This window comes from Zonotrichia albicollis, chromosome 7, assembly GCF_047830755.1.
Source record: "Zonotrichia albicollis isolate bZonAlb1 chromosome 7, bZonAlb1.hap1, whole genome shotgun sequence".
Classification (NCBI taxonomy): domain Eukaryota; kingdom Metazoa; phylum Chordata; class Aves; order Passeriformes; family Passerellidae; genus Zonotrichia; species Zonotrichia albicollis.
In genome coordinates, this window is record NC_133825.1 from 37,549,019 (window position 1) to 37,569,113 (window position 20,095).

Consider the following 20,095-nt stretch of genomic DNA (forward strand, 5'->3'; position numbering starts at 1 on the left):
TGAGCAGAAGACTGGACCTCCTGAGGTCTTTTTCAACCAAAGTGACTCTGTATTTCTAACCTCTCTATCAGAGTTCCTATACACTTAACAGGCTTTTGGATAGTTACAATTGTCAGATGTTGATGTATTCAATTTATCATAAGCAAAATCTGGAAATCTTTTAAAAAGATGCTGTATAGACAATTATTTTTTAATAACTTTCCAACTGTAGGGTTCACAAGCCTTTGCTGTTCATTTTTTGCAGCCACTAAAGACCAGGTTCTTCAAGAGTAGTGCAGATATACCTGCCCTCTGGCTTTACAAGCTGAGAGCAAGCAGAATTCATCTGTTCAGACATCCAATACTGACTTTCAGTTACATCCGTCCAACTATTAAAAAAATTTCAAAAACTATCGATTTTTTTATGATGCTTGTGTTCTCTAGGAACTTCAGCCAATACTCTCCACAAATTATTAAATTCCAAACAGATCTTCACATACAACCTGAACCGATTTCAAAACTCAGGTTTTACAATTAATTAACTGCCTGTGAAGTCTAATCATCTGCAGTCTTCTAAATTGAACCTTGAAATACTCCCATTACAACCCACCTCAGAACTATTTGGGATTACAAATTATGATCCAGAATATGCCTGACAGATCTAAATCAACATGGCAGGGAACAACCTGATTCAGCTCTGTAGTTCACACAATTTTCTAAAATACAGTGACTTGAAAGAAAACAACAAATGTACATAATTGGCATTAATTAAGAACATTTTTATTACCTACAATCAAAGACCTATAAGGAAGGTTTACTTGTCAGAGAGGGAGCTTTCTTTGCTGAGAAATTACAAGTCTTAGTTAATTAACCATCTAATTTTTTGTAGTATAGTTGTTAAGTGGTTTTCACTTTTATTTTCTTCTAAATGAACGTTAGTCTAAACAAAAGCAGTTGTTTAAAGTGAGAGAAGTGAGATCAGAAAAAAACAATGCAGAAATATTTTAGTCTTGTTTTAACTGAATTCTCAGTTTGTTGTCACTGCTATAAAGGTTTCATCATGTGTTGAGCAGCAACAGGAGTTTTTAAGACTTTAATATTATGAGAAGACAGTTGAATCTGAACCTGTGCACACACATTTAGTATAGACCAATTGTATTTCACAGATTCAGGGCATCATGAAGGCAACTTTGCCTGCTAGGCACAGGCAAACAGCCTAGTTACGAGTCGAGCAGGTAAGGACTACTTGCCTGACAAGATTCATTATTATGGTAAAATTAAAAAAAATGCAGCCACTTAGAATACTATTTTCAGGACTGTGAACACAACTACTTTGCTGCTCAGTTTTGTTTTCCTCAACAGTAAGGCTCAGCAATGCATACAGTGACTACTGCTGTTTCCCTCCAAGCTGCAGCCTCAACGAAGCCATCGGTTACAAGCAACAAGGGACTGCCTGCCTTGCTGAAGTTATCTTAGGTATGAGCTTCCACAGGCAGACTAATTCAAATCTATTTTTGTAAATTACAGATTGTGTTAAATATACATGAAGGAAAATATGGAACAGTTGCTTTTACTGCACAACATGAGTTATTTCCCATTACAAGTTCCCTCCGAGAAAAAGATAAATTTTAAAATCTGCCAATTAGTGGCAGTGACTACTGATGATTCTGTATTCCAGTTAAGCAGTAGTATTTGCTGAGTACTGCACAGGGCAGAACAGTATTCCAGGAAAATCAAGGGACCATGATACCTGACAATAACAAGTTGAAGGATGCAGTGATTAGTCCAAGTTCACTCTTCCTTTTAGAAGGATGCAGGCTGTGTCACTGCATCAGCCAGAAGGATTAAATCCTTACATGTATGTAAGACTGTCAATACATGAAGTACAGTTCAGGGCAATAATTTGACAACTTTTGTCTAAGAGAGAGTGATCAGAAAAGTAAACATAAATAAATTCTTCCTAGAAAACAAAGTCCTCAATCCCACAAATGCTCAAACATATTTTCTCTTCCATTTCTTAAATCATACAACTCCCTAAGGACCATTCAATTTGTCCTAATAAAACAAAGCGGGTATGAAAGCTCTCTAAAACTATATGTGGATAAACATCAAAAATGGAACAAGAACTATTAAAACAAAAGGAAGAAACAAAGAACCAGTGGTACAATCTCTCCATGAATGAACTAGCTTGGAAACTCTAGCTGGGGATTTCCAGTTATTAGAACAACTGGGTTCTGGAAAAATCTTCTGATGGAAACAGTGGAAAAAAAGACTGCAGACCAGACCTTAACTGACTGTAGTAACTAAGTAAGTTCACTAAAGGGACAAAGTAGTATCTACAAGACAAGAGGCTGGAACCAGCGACCTGCAAGGTCCCAGAAGGTAGAATCACAGAGTCATGGAGGTTGGAAAATACCTCCAAGATCATCAAGTCTATCTGTTAATATTGCCAAGTCCACCACTAAACTAAATGCCACATATACAAGCCTATACAGCCTCCAGGTCTGTGACTCAGCTTCCCTGGGCAGCTTCAAGTGCTCCATAAAACTTTCTGTGAAAAATGTTTTTATAATAGCCAACCTAAACCTTCCCTGCACAACTCAAGGCCATTTCCTCGTGTCCTGTTGCTTGTTACTTGGGAGGAGAGGGTGACTCTCACTTTTTTACACCCTCCTCTCAGGCAGTTGTAGAGAACAATAAGGTGCCTCTGAGATTCCTTTTGTCCAGGCTAAACATCCCCAGCTCCCTCAGCCACTCCTCACAGCACTTGTGCTCCAGACCCTTCACCAGCTCTGTTGCCCTTCTCCGGACTCACTCCAGCACCTCAATATTTTTCTTGCAGTAAGGGGTCCAAAACTTGGAATTTGAGGTGCAGTCTCACCAGTTCTGAGTACAGGGGGATGATCAGTGTCCTGATCCTGCCAGCCACACTACTTCTGATACAAGCCAGGATACTATTGGCCTTCTTGGCCACCTGGGCAACTGCTGGCTCATGATCAGCTGCTGTTGACCAGTACCCACAGGTCCTTTTCTGCAGGGCAGTTTTCAGCCATGCTGCTCCAGCCTGCAGCTCTGTGTGGGGTTGTTGTGATCCAGGTGCAGGACCTGGCACTTCAATTTCCTGATTCTCATAGTTGGCCTTGGTACATTGACCCAGCCAGTCAGAGATCCAGAGATCCCTCTGCAGAGCCTTCCTACCTTCAAGCAGACCAACACTCCATCCATGTAAGTGTCACCTGTAAATTTACTGAGGGTAACTTGATCCCCTTGTCCATATTGTTTATAGAGATACTAAACAGAACTGGCCCCAGTAATGAGCCCTGGGGAGCACTACTGGTAACTGGTGACCAGCTGCATCTGACTCCATTCACCACCACTCTTTGGGCTTGGCCAGCTTCTCCATGAAAATGCTGCAGGACATGACATCAAAGGCTTTACTGAAGTCTAGGTAGATACATTCACAGCCCTTCCCTTACCACAGATCAGGCTGGACAAGCAGGACTTGCCCCTCACAGCCCACACTGACTGGACCTGATCACCTGTTTGTCCCATATGTGCCCCGTGATGGCACTGAAGATGATCTGTTCCATGACCTTCCCCAGCACCAATGTCAGACTTGGTGCCTGTAGTTCCCTGGATCCTCCTTCCAGCCCTTCTGGTGTAACAAGGCTGGTAATGTCTTGTTCTGTAAGAGACATTCATCATTCACAGCTCAGAGCAAACCTGAAAAGGCACAGATGCAAACTTGCTGACTGTCAGCTGAGCAAACTGACTTTGAATGAGTAGAGAACATTGATGGGACTGTGCACTCCACTTTGTTAATACACAAAGATGGGGCTTCATTCCTCTCCCATGAATGACTGGAAGAGCTGTCAATTTTCAGTCTGGCAAGTGCCCAGTGAGCTTGAGCCTATCTGAGATTTATGGAATGTACAACCTACACCTTTCCACCATGTGCTGAACTGCTGAGTTGCACATGACACACAGGAATAGTACCTATTCTGGTGAGGTTTTATCCATCAATCGTGCCTCTAGGAAACTCCCAGGTAACTTCAGATTGCCCTGAGGCCATATTCACTGTGTTTGTCACTGGTTTACACAGGATATCCCTCATGGTGTCTGATACATTTATAATAAATGTATTACATAGGAACAGAGAATATCTCTTTTCTACCTTCACTGCCCCCAGGTAAACTCTCACAGGATCTGGGACAAACCTTTAAGTTCTTCATTCATACGATGTCTAGATGTCAAATGAAGATCCAGATGTGAGTAATGCAAGTGACCTTAGAGATCCTGATATGGAGGCACTTCTACTGGAGGAGCTGCCTTCAAGTCACTTCCTGGGAAGATCAGGCCACGATCTGCTGGGCAGCAAGATGCTGCAACTATGAACTTCAATTTCTCCAGGGCCAACTGTCTATTTTTTTCACAATTAGAAGAAAAGTTACATGGTTTATTTCAATATTGTTACTGTCTCGTGCCTTTAACTGATCAGTTATAGATATATAACTGGGTATAGACTGCAGTGGCTATCTGAAAACTCCTGAGACTGCAAAGCGCAAAAACTCAGGTGCCAGCTGGATGGATCCCAGTATGACTCCAAATCAACTCTTACAACCATCAAAACCTCTCCTGACAGTTGATAGTGATTTACTTTGAGAGAATGGAGAGAATGGCAAGTGCCTGACCTCCACACAAACTATTTATGTTGAGTCACTTGAGGTCCCACATAAGATGAAAAGTTCCTTAGTGCAGTATCAGGAAACTCTGAAAGAAAATGTGTCTCCACCTGAGGACAGGATTTGAAGTGTGTTGATCTGATTTTTCATATTTGAAGGGGTTCCACCTGTCAGTACTTGATCCAAAGAAGCTACTATGGTAACAAGTGCCCAGAAATAAAGGTAATCACGTATTTGGAAGTAAATATCAGGTTGTCCTATGAGAACTGCTGTCCTACGAGAACACTGTGCTACGAGAATTACATATTTGGAAGCAAACATCAGGTTGTCCTGTGAGAACTGCTTTACTCTATTGAGCATTACTGTAGGATACGAGACTGCAGAATCAACAGGGATGCCCCCATTTCCCATTAACTGATAACTTATCTATGTAATGCATAAATTCACATTGCTCTGACCCATCTTCATGGGAACTACAAGAATATTTCAGGAACTAGCACTTTAAAATATGCATTAATTTCATTTGTACAGCTAAGGTTTTATAATCGCTTTAAAGACAAATTACATTCTGGAACAGTTTACAAGTAACTGTTAAGCTAACAAAACAACCCTTAATAAGTAAACTTACAAAGTTATTTCTCTTAAAAGAAATGTTATCCTTGTGTTTTAAAGTTATTAATAAAATGAGTTTAATATACTTACTCTTTATAGAACTATACTATGTTTGACTACTCAAGAAAAAAAATTACTGTTATCACACATTGACTCATACTGCTCATATGAGAAGGAATAGTTAAAATCAAATGAAAATTTTGAATCTCAAATTTTAAAGTGTTTCACCTATAATAAAAAATACTGCATTAAGAAAAGAAGGATTTCTGTGGAAGAGTATTACCATATGTAAAAGAGTATAAAGAAGGGTTTATTAATAAAGAAGGGTTTACTAATATAGCTACAAAAAACATGCAAAACCTTTTGATATATGAAATTTGCTGTTACTTTTCAACATGCAAAAATCAGACTAAATTGAGTCTGAAATTTTTAACTCTGTTTAACACAGTTTTTATAGAAAATTTTAAAAAGAGAGGAATTTTAAAAAATGTTGCTGATATTCTGTCAACAGCTAGTAGACAGTTTGCTAGCCCTCAGAGAGCAAAGAATGAAATTATAATTGGATTAAGTAAAAGATAGACCCAACCAAGAAATTAAACACTGATAAAAACATACATTTGCAAAACCCAGCCAAGAGCTAGAATGAATTATTTTACTAGGTTAAAAAAGAATTAATATTGGCTCTACGTTCATTTTAACATATATACAAACATTAACAATCCCAAGGCTGCCTATTAGTTCACAAATGGCATATTTACAGTATTTATGATATTATACCCCATGTTGGGACATCCCATTACAGAGTCACGGTGGTAAGCTCCATACTTAAGGTGGATTCTGCAACACATTGCATCTTTCCAGTTATTCTGCAGTATGATTACTTTGGGGCAAGAATTTACCACTTGGTTTCCGCCCACAGGGGAATCTCTTTGGAAGCTGACAAACTGATTTAAGCAGCTGTGGAATAATTTACTGGGTCTTGAGTTTTATTAAAGGAGAACAGAAGGCGTTGAGAGCTTTTGGTGTTTTATGCCACAAGAAGAAGAATGTTTGGCTTAGTAACTGTCCACTTTCTCTTTGATTTTCCTCTTGCCTCCCACAAGGATCATATTTGACTGCCATTAGAATGCAACCATTGGTAAGTGCATCTTTCCAAGATGTATGCCTAACACAGCCCTTAAAAATGTACATGGTCCTGGGGTGAGAGAAGATGCCAAAACAACAGAGCCCAAATCAACATGAGGCGCATATAAACAAAACCAGTGTTTAAATACAAAAAATGCTTCAACTGATACATTTCTAGATTCCCAAAAGTCTAATGAGGAAATGTTAAGCAGCATTATCCTTCTACAGATGAAAGAACTGAGACAGAAAAGCAGAATATGGCAAAGACAAAAGATATCTCAAAATCTGGTGCTATAATTCCTAATCAAATATTCCTCCTGTGAGACCTCATTGCTTACTACAAATAAACTATTTCCTTCCTAAATTTCAGTTGTTAAAATAACTTTTGAACTTCTCTGCAAAAAAGGGATGCTGTGAGTCCAACACTCACTCCATGAAACACTGGAAGGATTAATTAAGGTTTGTGAAGCACTGAAAGTGTAGGGGAAACCCCCAGGAGGCAGTCCCTATTTCCATATTCTGACCAGGACTTGAAAGGCATGCAATAAATACAGCCTGGGGCACAGAACAAGCAATACGAATAAAATAAAATATTGAACAGCTGTTTGTTAAGTGAATACAGTTCATCCCACATGCCAAATTTTTTTTCTGCCTTAGGCTGCAGGGAGTGGGAGGCTAAAATAAAATGTTACTTTGAAGGGTTAAATAGTGAAAAAGTTATAGAAAATTGGAACTGTTTCTTACAAATGAAAATATTAAGACAACCTTTACAAGCAGAACTGCAAGCCCCACTCATTATTATATTAGAAATACAACTGGTTAGATAGCACAAAAAGTCTGTTTTAACAGGTTAACTTCTGTGTGGAGATGCAGTGTCTTTTGGCTTATAAAAGCTATGTGGACACCAGCAAACTCATACAAAGCCCTGATTTTATAAAGAGGGCTGAGGAGAAAAGATTACAGAGCTCTTACAAAACTTGGAATACCCCAAATACTACAGTAAGCAGTATTTGGTGATCTCTGGTGAGATCTCCTGGAAGTGAACCCCAAAGGAGCCCAGCTCACCCAGAGCAGCTTTCCTCCCCAGCTCAGTGCTGCCCACCCAAAGCAGGCGGCACGGAGCTGCCGTGGGAGTGAGCTCAGAACTCACCCACCCAGCCCGCACGGCTCGCTGCGTGCAGGGCGCTGCCTTCTGCCTCCTCCTGCAAACTGACAAGAGTTCGTTTCCTGTTCAGCGCTACAAAGTGGAATACCTCAAAATAAAGAGAGCCTGTGTTCTGACTGGAAAAATGAAAGGAAAGCAGCACGGTCACTGTGCACGGTGCAATGGAGCCTCACTCTTCTACCACAACTTCTTCAGGTATTACGGGGAAGGAGAAAAGAATTGTCTGAAAACAACGATACAGAGAGCAAGGAAGGAAAAAGAGGAACTGTGGTAATCAGAAGGAGCTGCATTCCCACTGTAAACATAAATATTATTTTCTAACATTTCTTATTTTCCTTTCCAGAAATTGCTCTGTAATATCACTTTTCCCCCTCCACATTATTTTTCTCCCTTTACAAAAATAAAGATTTTCCTAAGACTGGTATTCAGGACTGACAGCCATTAACTCCAGTATCTGTTTTTAGAATGCACTTGAGAAAACTGTGATTTTCTCAAACCACCAGGAAAAAAAATCAAGTCAATTTTAGCAATTACAGCAGTCAAATATTTTTAATTATAATTTCTTGCTGTTAAGTGAACAAACAAAAAATACTGGGGCAAAAAAAACACATTAGAAGAAAAAACAACAAAAAGGAGCATTAGGAAATCAACCCAGATATTTGATGTCTCCTCTTTTTTTGCTACTGAAAGCCACATGGCACACAGTATTTTTAACTGAGGAGTCTTGTTTCAAATATATGCTGAGGAATCTTATTTCAAACATATACTAAATAAGGAGAGGAGTATTAAAACAGGCAGTCCCTTACTCTAATTTTATCCATCTCCCTCCTCTTCTTTCCTTGATGCAGTGAAACTTTAACACCAGACCCTGTCTCTCTCATCTCTCTCTCTCTCTTTTTTGTAAACAGTGATCAACATTTTCCTAAATGACCCCTGAAACGACCTACTTCGAAACTACTCATTAGTAACAGCCACGTTTGCAATATTAACCTGGATGTGGCTGTTTATTAAGATCTTTTAAGGGGGTTAGAATGAAGACACACTGCTGGTGTACAGGGAGCACAGAAGGGGTAATTTAAAACCCATGTTTTTCCCCCCCCTCGCCGAAAACATGCCCAACATTGTGCAGCTGTGCTGCCAGCTTCATCACTCCCTCCATCTCCACTCTTGCTAATTAAAAGGTTGATCACAGAACAATGCTCTTCTCATTAATTTCAGCTTTCTGATTGGGCAGGATTCCCACTCGCTCCGCCTGATCTTTTCCACACTGCTGAAGTTAATGTGACAGGAGCCCGAAGATGGATTACCCGCTGCCATATTGCCCATCACCTCCAATCAGCAGCTATCGGGGTAAACTGATTGTTCTAATTTGCTCTCATTATTTTTACAATATCAGGAGAAAATAACGCACACAGCTCACTGTCAAAGCCGTGAAAATCAGCCATTAGTTAAACCCCGACACTGAGTGGCTTTATTAGAAGCACTGCAGTTTATTGATTCAGCTTCGGTAAACTAAGATAATACCTGTCCTCTTTAAACACACTTTTTAAGGTGCACTTATGTAGCAAGAAAATATTTATTAGGATACTTTTGGAAATGCTTGCTGTCTCAGCCTGTTATCTTGATACGCTGGCAGACAACAAAGATTAAGAACAATGGAAGCTTGACTTCCACATAAAGAAGGGCAAAATATGCAGCATTATCTTCACGGCAGCCTGCGTGCACGTCTCAGCTACTCTTCTACAGTTTAAATAAAAATCATCTCAGGACTAGTATGGCAGGTGAATATGTAAATACACCCCATAATCATACAAAACACAGTACTACCATAAAGGCAGACATGGTATAGGCATGATTGTATGAGCTGTATGTACAAGGTCAGTGATTTAGCATTGGGTTTGGTTTTCTGTAGGGTTTTTTTTGGCTAAGCAGAGGAACCTGCATAGCCCAGCATCAAAACACAGGGTCTGAGAGCAGCAGAAGGTGCAAATAAGAGAAACTCTCTTGTATGGCTGGGAGCTACTTTTTACCCTACTCAAAGGCATTATGCTGCCACAATTTGGGAACACATTCAGAAATGTCACTCCACACTAAAGCCTCACAGGATCCCAGAGCTAAGAAATGAATAAAGTATTGTTAGCAGTATGAAGTCAGGAATTTTTACACCACAGCACTGTTTAAAAAACGCTGAAAATTCTTGACCTCTCACTATCCCTATGTTGTATATAAAGCGTCCTACATTATTTTGCTTGCTGCCTATCTGCATCTTAGCAAAGGGAAATGCTAAATAATGGGATTAACAGAAATATGATACCTTAAATCTTGCTAAACATAAACCCTTAACTGGTGTCTACGATGCTCTAACTGGCAATGTACTCCAAGAGTGACAGGCAGAGCACAGCAGACTGATTTTACTTTTAAATAATATCTAAATTAGATTAGTTCTTTGTGTAGATCTGCATGAACCAGAGGGGACATTCATCATTGTGCCAAAAAAGTTAAATTCACTGGGGTACGCTCAAAGTGAATGGTTCTAGACCTACGTTTTATCTCTCAGATGCATCATCAAGATGCTGTGCCAATATGCATGAAGCCAGCTAGGAGCTGCAAGAAAGACAACGGGAGAGTAACTGGATAGTAGAAAAGGTTTAATTTTTTCCTTTGTCGATTATGAATTGCTTGGGACAGGATCTGTGGTTTCTCTGTCTTGTAAGCACAGAGCATCCTTTTCAAGATTTGAGCTCCTTTTTTAGTACTTAAATGGCTTAAATATGAAGAAGGGTATTCTCCTCCCCCCGCCTCCAAACCAGATGTAATTCTAGTTCCCCCTCCTCCCTCTGATGTAATTTAAAATGCTACAATTTTCATTACCGCTTTTTAATATTTTTAAATCCTCATCAGCTATGGCCATGCGTGTGGGGTTTGGTTTTTCCTCCCTCTTAGAAAAGCCACCTCCTAGCTTTGTTTGGCATCTCTTTTGACCCTTGCTAATGGAGTTCTCTTGGAGGGGCGTGCCATGCTTTTCCTCTTAAAATTCCTGCACTGAAAGACTGCACCACACTACACTCCACAAAACGTGCTGATGGCACAAATTACAAGCCCCCAGCCGAACACTCCAGCCCCCACCATTCGGGCAGATTTATGTGGGCTCTTGCCGACGTTATTACAAGTCAGAGTTTATTGGGAAATTGTTACATTATGCGGAGTGTCTAACAAATTGCTTATGCTGCTATAATTGGATTACAACAGCCGCTTGCTCCCACCGGTAAGATTAGGCAAGTAGGACTCCTGCCGATCTCTGAGCGTTAGCAGTAATTTTATTTGCCTTGCCTCTCTCTTTCCTAACAACATGCCTCTTTCCCTGCCAGCTGTCTGCTGAAAAGGCACAGGCTTGTTCCTTGGCCCTAACAATGCAATTACAGCCCTGCAGATCGCACTGTTTGTGCATTAAGTACAGAGCCAAAACGAGGCGAATTGATCGTTTGACTTTTGGAGGAGCCATGTGATCTCTGCGTGCGGGTGATCCGGCATGCACCACTGGGCAGTGCTGCAGTGCGCGCCTCGCCACGAACCCGCTCCTCGCTGCCTCCCTCCCCTGCCCGCTCCCAACAGCCAAGATGTTGGAGCCCACCCCACCTTAATCCCCATCATGCTACAAAAACAGCCTCATTTTTGGGTGCTCTCTTGCTAGGCTCAACTCAGAACTCACTCTGCCGTCTGAAATATGATACTTGGCCACATCAGTGGCTTCCCTGCAGTGGGCTACACTAGGAAACTGCTATTACAAGCTTTAGCAGAAGAACTGGGACATATTTTCACACAACTTTTTTAATTCTTGTATGTGAAAAATACTAAAAGTACATCTAATGTCATGTATTCTGTACCATCTGAGGGCGCTGTCACTGCAGCACTCTTAGAAAGCAATGCTTCCCATGTCTGCCACCATTTATCACCAAAGCCACTGAGACTTGGATCCCAAACTGTCTCACATTTCCAGCATGAAGGATCCTAAAGTACTTTGTAAATGCAAGTCCAGTTTGGTTGTAACACTTATGCTGGCAAACACTTCTTAGAAGCTTGATGTGATGGATCTGGAATGAAGACCTCAAGGCTGTAATTCTTTATGCAGAGTACCCACCACCAAAACAGCAAACACACAGCAAGGAACAACAGCATGCGTTCCTACACATAATACAGCCGCAGAGGAATTTTGACTAAGGATGCCAGGTCAACTTCTACATTTTACAAGACTTCTATTACAGCTTCACTGTCTGTGCACTGAGAGGATTCCAAGATGGTTTCATTTAGAAGAGACCCCTGCAGTTGTCCAGCTCAGCCTCCTGCTCAAAGCAGGGTGCTGTATGAGGTCAGATCAAGGAACTCATGGTTTCATTTAGCCTGGTCTTGTAAACCTCCAAGGATGGAGGCTGCAGACCCTCCACAAGTAACCCGCTCCAGCTTGACTACCATCACCACAAGAAAACTCTTCCTTGACACCCCTCAAACATGAGATGGAGTTTCTAACATCTGTGGGGGGACCTTCCAGCATTTACTGAACTCAATCCGAAATGTAATGCAATTTGCTTTATCAAGATTCCAAACCATGGAGTCCAAAATGTAGAAACATCTCCATCGAGTTGACCAAACTTTGAAAATGATTCTTCATATCAAGATTTTGCCTCTCCCCTGCCTGACCATCCTCACCGCAGAGCTTGGAGAACTGATCTCCATAATATGCTTAAGAGACCCTCAGCTACAAAGCAATGTATGAGTTAGCTTTTATATTGCTATTTCTTCAGTCTCTGTTGCATTAAAAAAAAACCCCAAGTGTAATTCTTTTTTAATTTGTGGTTTCATTGACATGCAAAGTCATTTTGGGTGGTAAGAGAAGCAGAAATGACAACCACTCCACAATGTTTGCCTAACTGAAGACTAAAGAAGCCTGTTTACACATAGTTTAACACTCAAAAGAAACTCTGAACAGCTGAAATGCCTTATAAATAGCTCAGACCCAGAGGAAGTGCAAACGTCTGCATTGTGAATTGTAGATCTTAATTACAGACAATGGCTGGTACAGCAAGTAGCACAGAAAAAAAAAGTGAAACAGTTGCACTGTTCATGGTTGGCAATAATTCTTCAGGAAAATATTTACTATCAATCAGTTATGAGAAAAGGGACTCTGCGCTCATAAAACAGCACGTTGCTTCTCATACCAGGACCATTTTGCTTCAGCATAATCTGAATTTAAACAGCTTGTTTCCTGCGGATATAATTTTGGAAATAAATAAAACAAGTCTATCAAAATCTGGAGAATGTGTATGGTGGGGTGGAGTGGGGGGAGCAGGAATATCACATTTCTTTCTCCATCATTTGCAAAGAGGTTATTAGACCAAGATGAAGCTAAAAGCATAAAGATTGTCTTGACCTAAAAAAAGAGAGATGAACTAGCAAGGAAGATAAAAGTAGTCATATTTGTGACAGGAAAATCATCATTAGGGCAAGGCTTTTAGATAAAACTCCAATGCCATTTTCTACTTCTGCTGTCTGAGACTTCCCTTTCAAAGCACCTTTTGCATGTTAAGTACTCCCAGCAATATGCCTACAATGCCTGCCATTCACACAATTCTCATTACAGAGAGAATACCTCCAACAGAAGGGTAAAATGACATGCTTACATCTCTATCAGCCAGTGGCTCAGGTGGTGTTTATCCAGCTTGCAACAACCTCAGACACTGCTGTCCCTCCCAGAGAAAGGTATATCCAAGACACAGTAGAGGACACTTTATTGAGGGATTTGGGGCTGGAAGTCTCCACTGACAGTCCCTCTGCATCATTACAGAGAAGCTAACATACTTTCTTCTTAAAACAGCAGAACAAATATCTCAAAACTGAATGTTGCTAGTCAAATAATATTTGTTCATGATTAAATTGCCCTAATTTCAATCTCAGGGACTGGAAAGGCATCAAAAGCACTAGAAAACTATGCATTATCTGAAGATGCACTGACTCAGTGGTATATCACAGCAGAACTCTGAGCTGGTAGTGCTATTCATGCAAAGTAAATGCAGACACATACTCTGGAAAAAAAGAGCCATCAATCTGTGACATAAAGGGACTTGAGAGTACAAGAGGGACATCTTCAGATCAATTTGTCCTACTGCCAACTGGAACATCCAGCCTGGAACCCTAAACGCTTCTTTATTAAAGAGTGCTTGTGGCTGCTCCTTTAAATTCATATAAAAATTCCAGACTTAATGTTGTTATTGTGCAGACAATGTTTGTTCTAAAAATTCAAAAGTAGTGATGCAGAAAGAACTGACAAAGGAAAGAAGATTTCAATTACCAGCTACTTCCACCACTCCTTGCTTTAGCTGAATCACCCTTGAGTGTAAATGTGTAGCTATAGCTAAATAATAAGATGCATCTTTGAAAGGAAATTTCACATAGCATGCTGGAAGTGCCAAGGCCTGTTCTGTGTTACCAAAATTAAGCACATTAGAGCTCTGTCCCACCTTTAGAAGTATGATGAACTGCAAAGATTCCCTGAAAGACAGAAAATGCTTAAAAGAGCCTGAGAAGTCCCTTAGTTTGCCAGGACCTTAAAAAACAAGACCAGTTATCACTGGTAGGACCAGTTATGTGAGTAGCAAGCAGTGCTTAGTCTGAAACAAAAGTCTGATTTTTCAAGGGTGGTATGCATGACTATATTTTTCTTCTTCCAATTTTACTTAGATCATGGCAGAGGCAGAGAACCTCTCCCAGCTGCTGCTGCTGAGTCCAGAGCTAAGAAGAAACCTGGGGGTGCTGCATGCCCTTTTGAAGGTGTCTCATGAGTGCTCTCTTGCAGGGAGATGCCATAGGGTGCCTGTCTCTGGCACAAGTAGGAAAGAATTCAAAGTGCAAAATGAAACTGAGAACGCTCCTTAGTACAGGAGATACAGATGAACTGGAACCAACTGCAGGAATTAACAACCAGTAAGACCTATCTAATGAATGGAGGAAATGGGTATTGACTGAAGAACTCTGAGATCAGCTATACATCAATCTCCTGCTGGGAAAGGAAAAAGCACCTGGAATCAAAAGGGTATTTCTAGGATCCAGGGTAATGCAAAATCTAACAAACTTGAAGCAAACAGCAAAACTCAGACCTAACACACCACATAAAGGTGTGCAAAGGCAAGACCTCCGTTGAAAACAGGATTGTATACAATCCATCCAACCAAATACTCAGCCAAGGAGACTGGAGACACACCAGAGCATCCCCCACCACAGATCAAACAGAAAGTGTGAAGGTCACCACAGAAAGGTTTCCTGGGTACAGAACAGAAGAGAAACTTGTTCGCACACCCAGGAGCATCAAAAGATTCCTAGTGACATACCAGATGCCAGGGGACTTTTAACTATGTCCCTCTCTAATTGAGGATGAAGCACACACCAACACCATTATCTGCCTGAAGATACTGGCTTACAAAATATGGAACAAACAATAGGAACAGATGCTCATTTGGCCACATTTCAATAAGCCTCATTAAAATCAAACACCCTGTCCTTGGAGCCCAGGTTCATGCTATATTTCTACCTTATTTAAGCACCTAGCACCAATTTCTGAGGAAGTTGTCCACTTGTGGTTGCCCACCAGTAGGATCATTAAAAGAAGCTCTCTTGCAAAGATTTTTTGATATCTAAAGAAACAAAAAGAAGGAGTTTCTATATATATGCCTGTGTGTGTACACACACATGAAAAAACACAATTAGAGATTGCATTTCCTTTTAAAAGACATTAGCTTGAATATACATCAGATTTGTTGACCACTAAAAGGCAATGGGCAGAAAGATGCCAAAAAATAACAGAAAAACTCTGGCACATGCAAAAGAAATGATGTCACAGATCACACATATGGAATCTATGCATCACAATGCTTAATTTTTAATTTAAGATCCCAGCTATTCAGTCAAACATGCACATACTTGAAACAATTTCTAATGCTCCTTGTTTGTTTTTACCCAAACAGGTCCAAGTCCCATCAATGGAGTTTCACAGGACAAATACCAGAAAAGAAGGGCTAAGAACAAGACACAAAGATTCATAAGAATATTATATTCTAGTTTTATTTTAAAATGTGTGAATATAGCCAGTTAATTCATAGATTTGCAAAAGGCACTGAGCACCTGGCTGCAGAGTCAGCATGACACTGTACACCAAACCAGACAGACAAGGTCTCCTAACAAACACAAACTTCCTTGACGGATTAAAATACTGTGGCCCTATGCTGCCTCCCACACCTGAATATGTGTATCTGTTTTTTCTCTCTTTTATTTTAGGAAGATGCCAGTTGTTAGGTTGGTAGTTTACACTGGATGTCCTGCACAGAAGCACTTGTTCACATGAGAGTTTAACAAATGGGCAGTGCTCCAGTCTGAGAGAAGATACCTCAATACTGATACGTGTGTTCCCTCAAGGGAACTGCATTTCATTCTTTGAACAAACTTTTAGAAATGTCAAGCACACAATCAGCAAATGCCATTAATACAGTCTTAACAGAACACAATTATCTTTTCTGCAAATAGGTGCAGAATCAGAAATTTAGTTTCAGAAAAACCATTGCATCTTGCAGACTGACTGACACATCTGACAAGCAGCTGATAATGCACACAGTGGATTCCAGTCAGGGCTGATACTGCACTGCAGAATCAGAAAAAATAAATAATGATTTCCAAAGTAACTCTTCCTGTGTTTCAATGCAAGTTCAAAAAAAAAAATGGAACCCCCTACATTTGGAAAAGGGCTGCAGACAATGAAAACTGCAGCACCTTCCAGTACTCACCTCCCTGACAAAACACTCCAAAGTCCAAGGCTAGAAAATACATCAACCATGGAGGGTAAAACTTGCTGTGTGCATGTGGTGGGAGAAGACCTCTGGACCCCCTAAATTCCATTTAAGCCCTTCAGCTAGGGAACATTTAAGAGTTGTGCCATTTGCCTATGCCATCACTGAACCATCTGCATTTAGATAGCTGGATTTAGAAATGCTTTGAAACTTCTGGAATTTAAAGACAAGCTTTCTTAAAACCAACTTCATTTGGTTTGTAGACAGGAAGGCAAAAGGAAGGAGTGCAAGAGCCAGGCAAGCAAGTACTAGAGGAATTATACCCCCAGAAAAATCCTTATTTTTTTTTTAGAGACAGATAGATAGATAGATGCACAAATATACACATGTATGTGCGTGTATGTATGCATATATATATGTTTATATATGGTTTTCTATACCTATATGATGGCAGACTGTCCAAGAGTATATATACACATATATTGCCCTACAGCATATATATACAACATGATACTTCAAAAACATACACTTTTTTATTTCCAGGATGAAGTCTCAAATTCAACCTCAACAGCATGAAACAAAGTTTTGATGTTCCTGCCTTGAGCCCTACCCACACCTCTCACCACAAACCTGCTGAAAACAACTTTTGGAGAGCGTATTAGTTAGGACATGAAGCTGTTAAAGTATGTGATTTTATTTAAAAGAGGCATCACCTAAATTAGCAGTTCTTCTTGCACACCCTTGCTCCTTAGTGAGGCAATCAGGTCAAACAGGACACCGTAGAGCAGATGGGGTTGAATGAGTTTACTCCCTGAGCTTGCTGTGAGCTGCTTTATGGCATTGGAACAACGCTCTGTGATGAGACAACTCAGCCAGAGTTGCTCTGCTTGAAGAGTTCCACCTAGTCTGTATCATAAAGCACCTTAGGAAGTGTGCAAGACCTGGCATGTTAAGAAGGGAAGTGCTGGTATCAAACTTTGTACCAGGACTGGTAGCTTCTCTCAGAAGTGCTTCTCCAGTAGAAGGTAACTAGCATGTCAAGCACAGTTTATGAGAGCTAAGCCACCTGCAAGCACCATTACAACCTTCTATGGTAGCCAATTCCCTGACAAGAGTCAAAAGTAATGGGACATCCAAATTTCACCAGCAAAACCCCAGCAAAGATTTAGCTGGGAAATTATCTTAAAGGTCAGTACAAAAGTGGCCCCTGAAGGGACAAGGCACCTTTAACAACCAATCAAAGTATGAAAGAAATGGACTTCAAGAAGATCAAGGAATAATAACTGAAAGAGAAAACAGGCTTTTGAGTGGTCAGGTTTGTGGTGACAGAGGAGCAACAAAATGCCAGCTGGTTTCAGTAACAGATGGCTGCATGCACTGATCTGTCCTGCATGCCCATTCTAAACTTCTTTTCAGTGGAAATACAAAGCTTACACAAGACTAAACGCATCTTTCATGCAGCCTTTGCACACATCATCATGGTTCAAATGTCCTCTGTTCACAAACAGACCAAGCTGTACATTGTTTTACTCCAGTTATGCTGAATTCTAAGAAAAGAGGGTGGCTAATGGCACCTCATCTTTTCCAATCACACCTACCTTAATTGTCAAGAAATTACTTTTCTGTGACAGGCTAAAAATTCATTTTCTTACCATTCTGACTGCAATATCTCCCTTGTCCCTTTCATTTAAGTACAGTGTTCACTGTATTTTAATTGAAAAGTCTTTTTGCACCTCCCTTCTGGTAGCTAAGAAAGGGAATCATGACACACAGAGCTCTCATGCAGTATTTCTAATATATATCTGGACATTTGTCATTTGAAGTTGCCACAGCTAATTACATGGCTGGCATAGGTCATCCCACTGGAAAAGCCTATTACTTGTATGGCAGAATGAACCCTTCAATCCCACACAGCTCAGGACTCAAGTAAACATTTCCAGCAGAGAAAAACAGCAAAAGAGAATCCTACCCTGAAGGACAGAAAAGCCTACTCAAAATACTTACTCTTTCTATAAATACTTTTTCCTAAGTGTAATATTTAACAACAACTTTTCGTTGACTAACAATGAACAATTTGCTAGAAATACCTCAAAACCAAAGCCATTCTCTTACTTACTTTGGCCACACAATTTTCAGTCTTCATAGCAGTGCTTCCTAGACATACTGTTTCCTGGTTTAAGCACAGTCTGGCACAGCTGTTGTAGGTCTGCAGAAAGATTAAAATGGTTATGAATAGGAGAACACAATTTTCTTTCAGGCACCACATTTTTGGCACAGGAACCTACACTAACTCTACGACTCTACAACACTTCCTTTTTCTAAGATGTAAATGTTTCAAACCAAAATAAACTGGTTTATAGCAAAAGTCTATGTTCAGGGCATGCATGTTCTCTAAGAAGCCATGTACAATTTTACAGTATGGAAATATAAAGATTTTTCTTCACTGTTCCTTTGAAAATGGGAAAAAAATCTCATCTCAGTTTTCGTTCTTTCACAAAATGCTGCATAATGGAATAATTAAAGCAAGGTGATTTCTACACACTGGTTATCAGAGAGTACATAAAATGTGAATAAATATCTGACTTTATCAGAATATAAAATGCAAAATACACAGGACACAAGGAAGGTTATAATCAGAAGGGAGCAAATGCAAACCACATTTCATTGTTGTATTTAATCTTCTCAGTTATGTAAAGCTTTCTAAATTTTTTTAAAGTAGAATGTCTTTTTTCTTTAATGCTGTCTTGCCCAGGTGACCCCCAGTTGGGGCTGCAGACTTCAGAGTCTTTGCATCACTCACAGTCTGTCACCCTTTTGAGGGAAGTGTGAAAAATACTTACAAAGTGGGCTTAAAATAATTTGGTTGACTTGGCTGCTTAAACTAGTATGCCTGAAGAACTCAGGAGCTTCTAACTGAGGCTCTTCTCCTCACCCCCAGCACCTTTGCATCCAAGAGCTTCAGCATGGGATTAATACACCAGCCACCATTTACAGAAAAATGCTCCCATGCACAACTGGCAGCTCAAAAACAAGCACCAACTTGATTTATTTCAAGAGCAGAAAGTGGACAACAGAGAAGAGGCTGCAACCTCAAAAAGTTGTGTGGGGAAACCTCAAGAAAGATGCTGAAAAATAATGAAATTAAACTTGTTACAAAAACATTTTCAAGAGCACCAAGTAAAGCACGCTAACGTTCATTATATTTTAAGATTGCCTTAATGGGAGGATGTACAAAGACTTGTAGTGAGCTGCCTGTCAGTTATCTCCCTGTAATACTCACTGGCAATCTCTGGAGATGGCTTTTTTAGGGCTTGCTATGATTTCCATTTGCTTGATTTGTAACGACTTCAACCCCAAACCTGCAACAGGTTAGAAAACCTGTGGACAACATTGGCATATAAGGGCTCCTAAACTTCTCCCTCTGCCCCAAAGCTCCATCACCAGAGCCAGATTCCCTCAGTGCCAAGAACCAAAAAACAATCTTCCTCTCTTGCCCCTCTGCCAGAGGCCTGACTCTGCAAAATGTTGTCAGCAGCAACACAAAAACAGGGAGAGGGGCACATGGCAAAGGATGTCAGAGGCAAGGATGCAAAGAGATAAAAAGGAGTTTACGTTGAACAGTAGGAGATGTGTCCACAAAGCCAGTGCCCCCAACAGCCCCCAGCTCAGGTAAGCACCAACTGACGGGCACTGAGTTATAACAT

The 20,095-nt window shown here is 40.3% G+C and overlaps 1 protein-coding gene across 1 annotated transcript in view; it reads right to left on the reverse strand.

Annotated features, from left to right (window-relative positions):
- BTRC (beta-transducin repeat containing E3 ubiquitin protein ligase) overlaps nucleotides 1-20,095 on the reverse strand; it is a 120,593-nt gene that overhangs the window by 40,933 nt on the left and 59,565 nt on the right. The window contains 1 exon segment of the mRNA XM_074545118.1: nucleotides 18,508-18,597. Within this exon segment, the coding sequence (XP_074401219.1) occupies nucleotides 18,508-18,597 (90 nt within the window).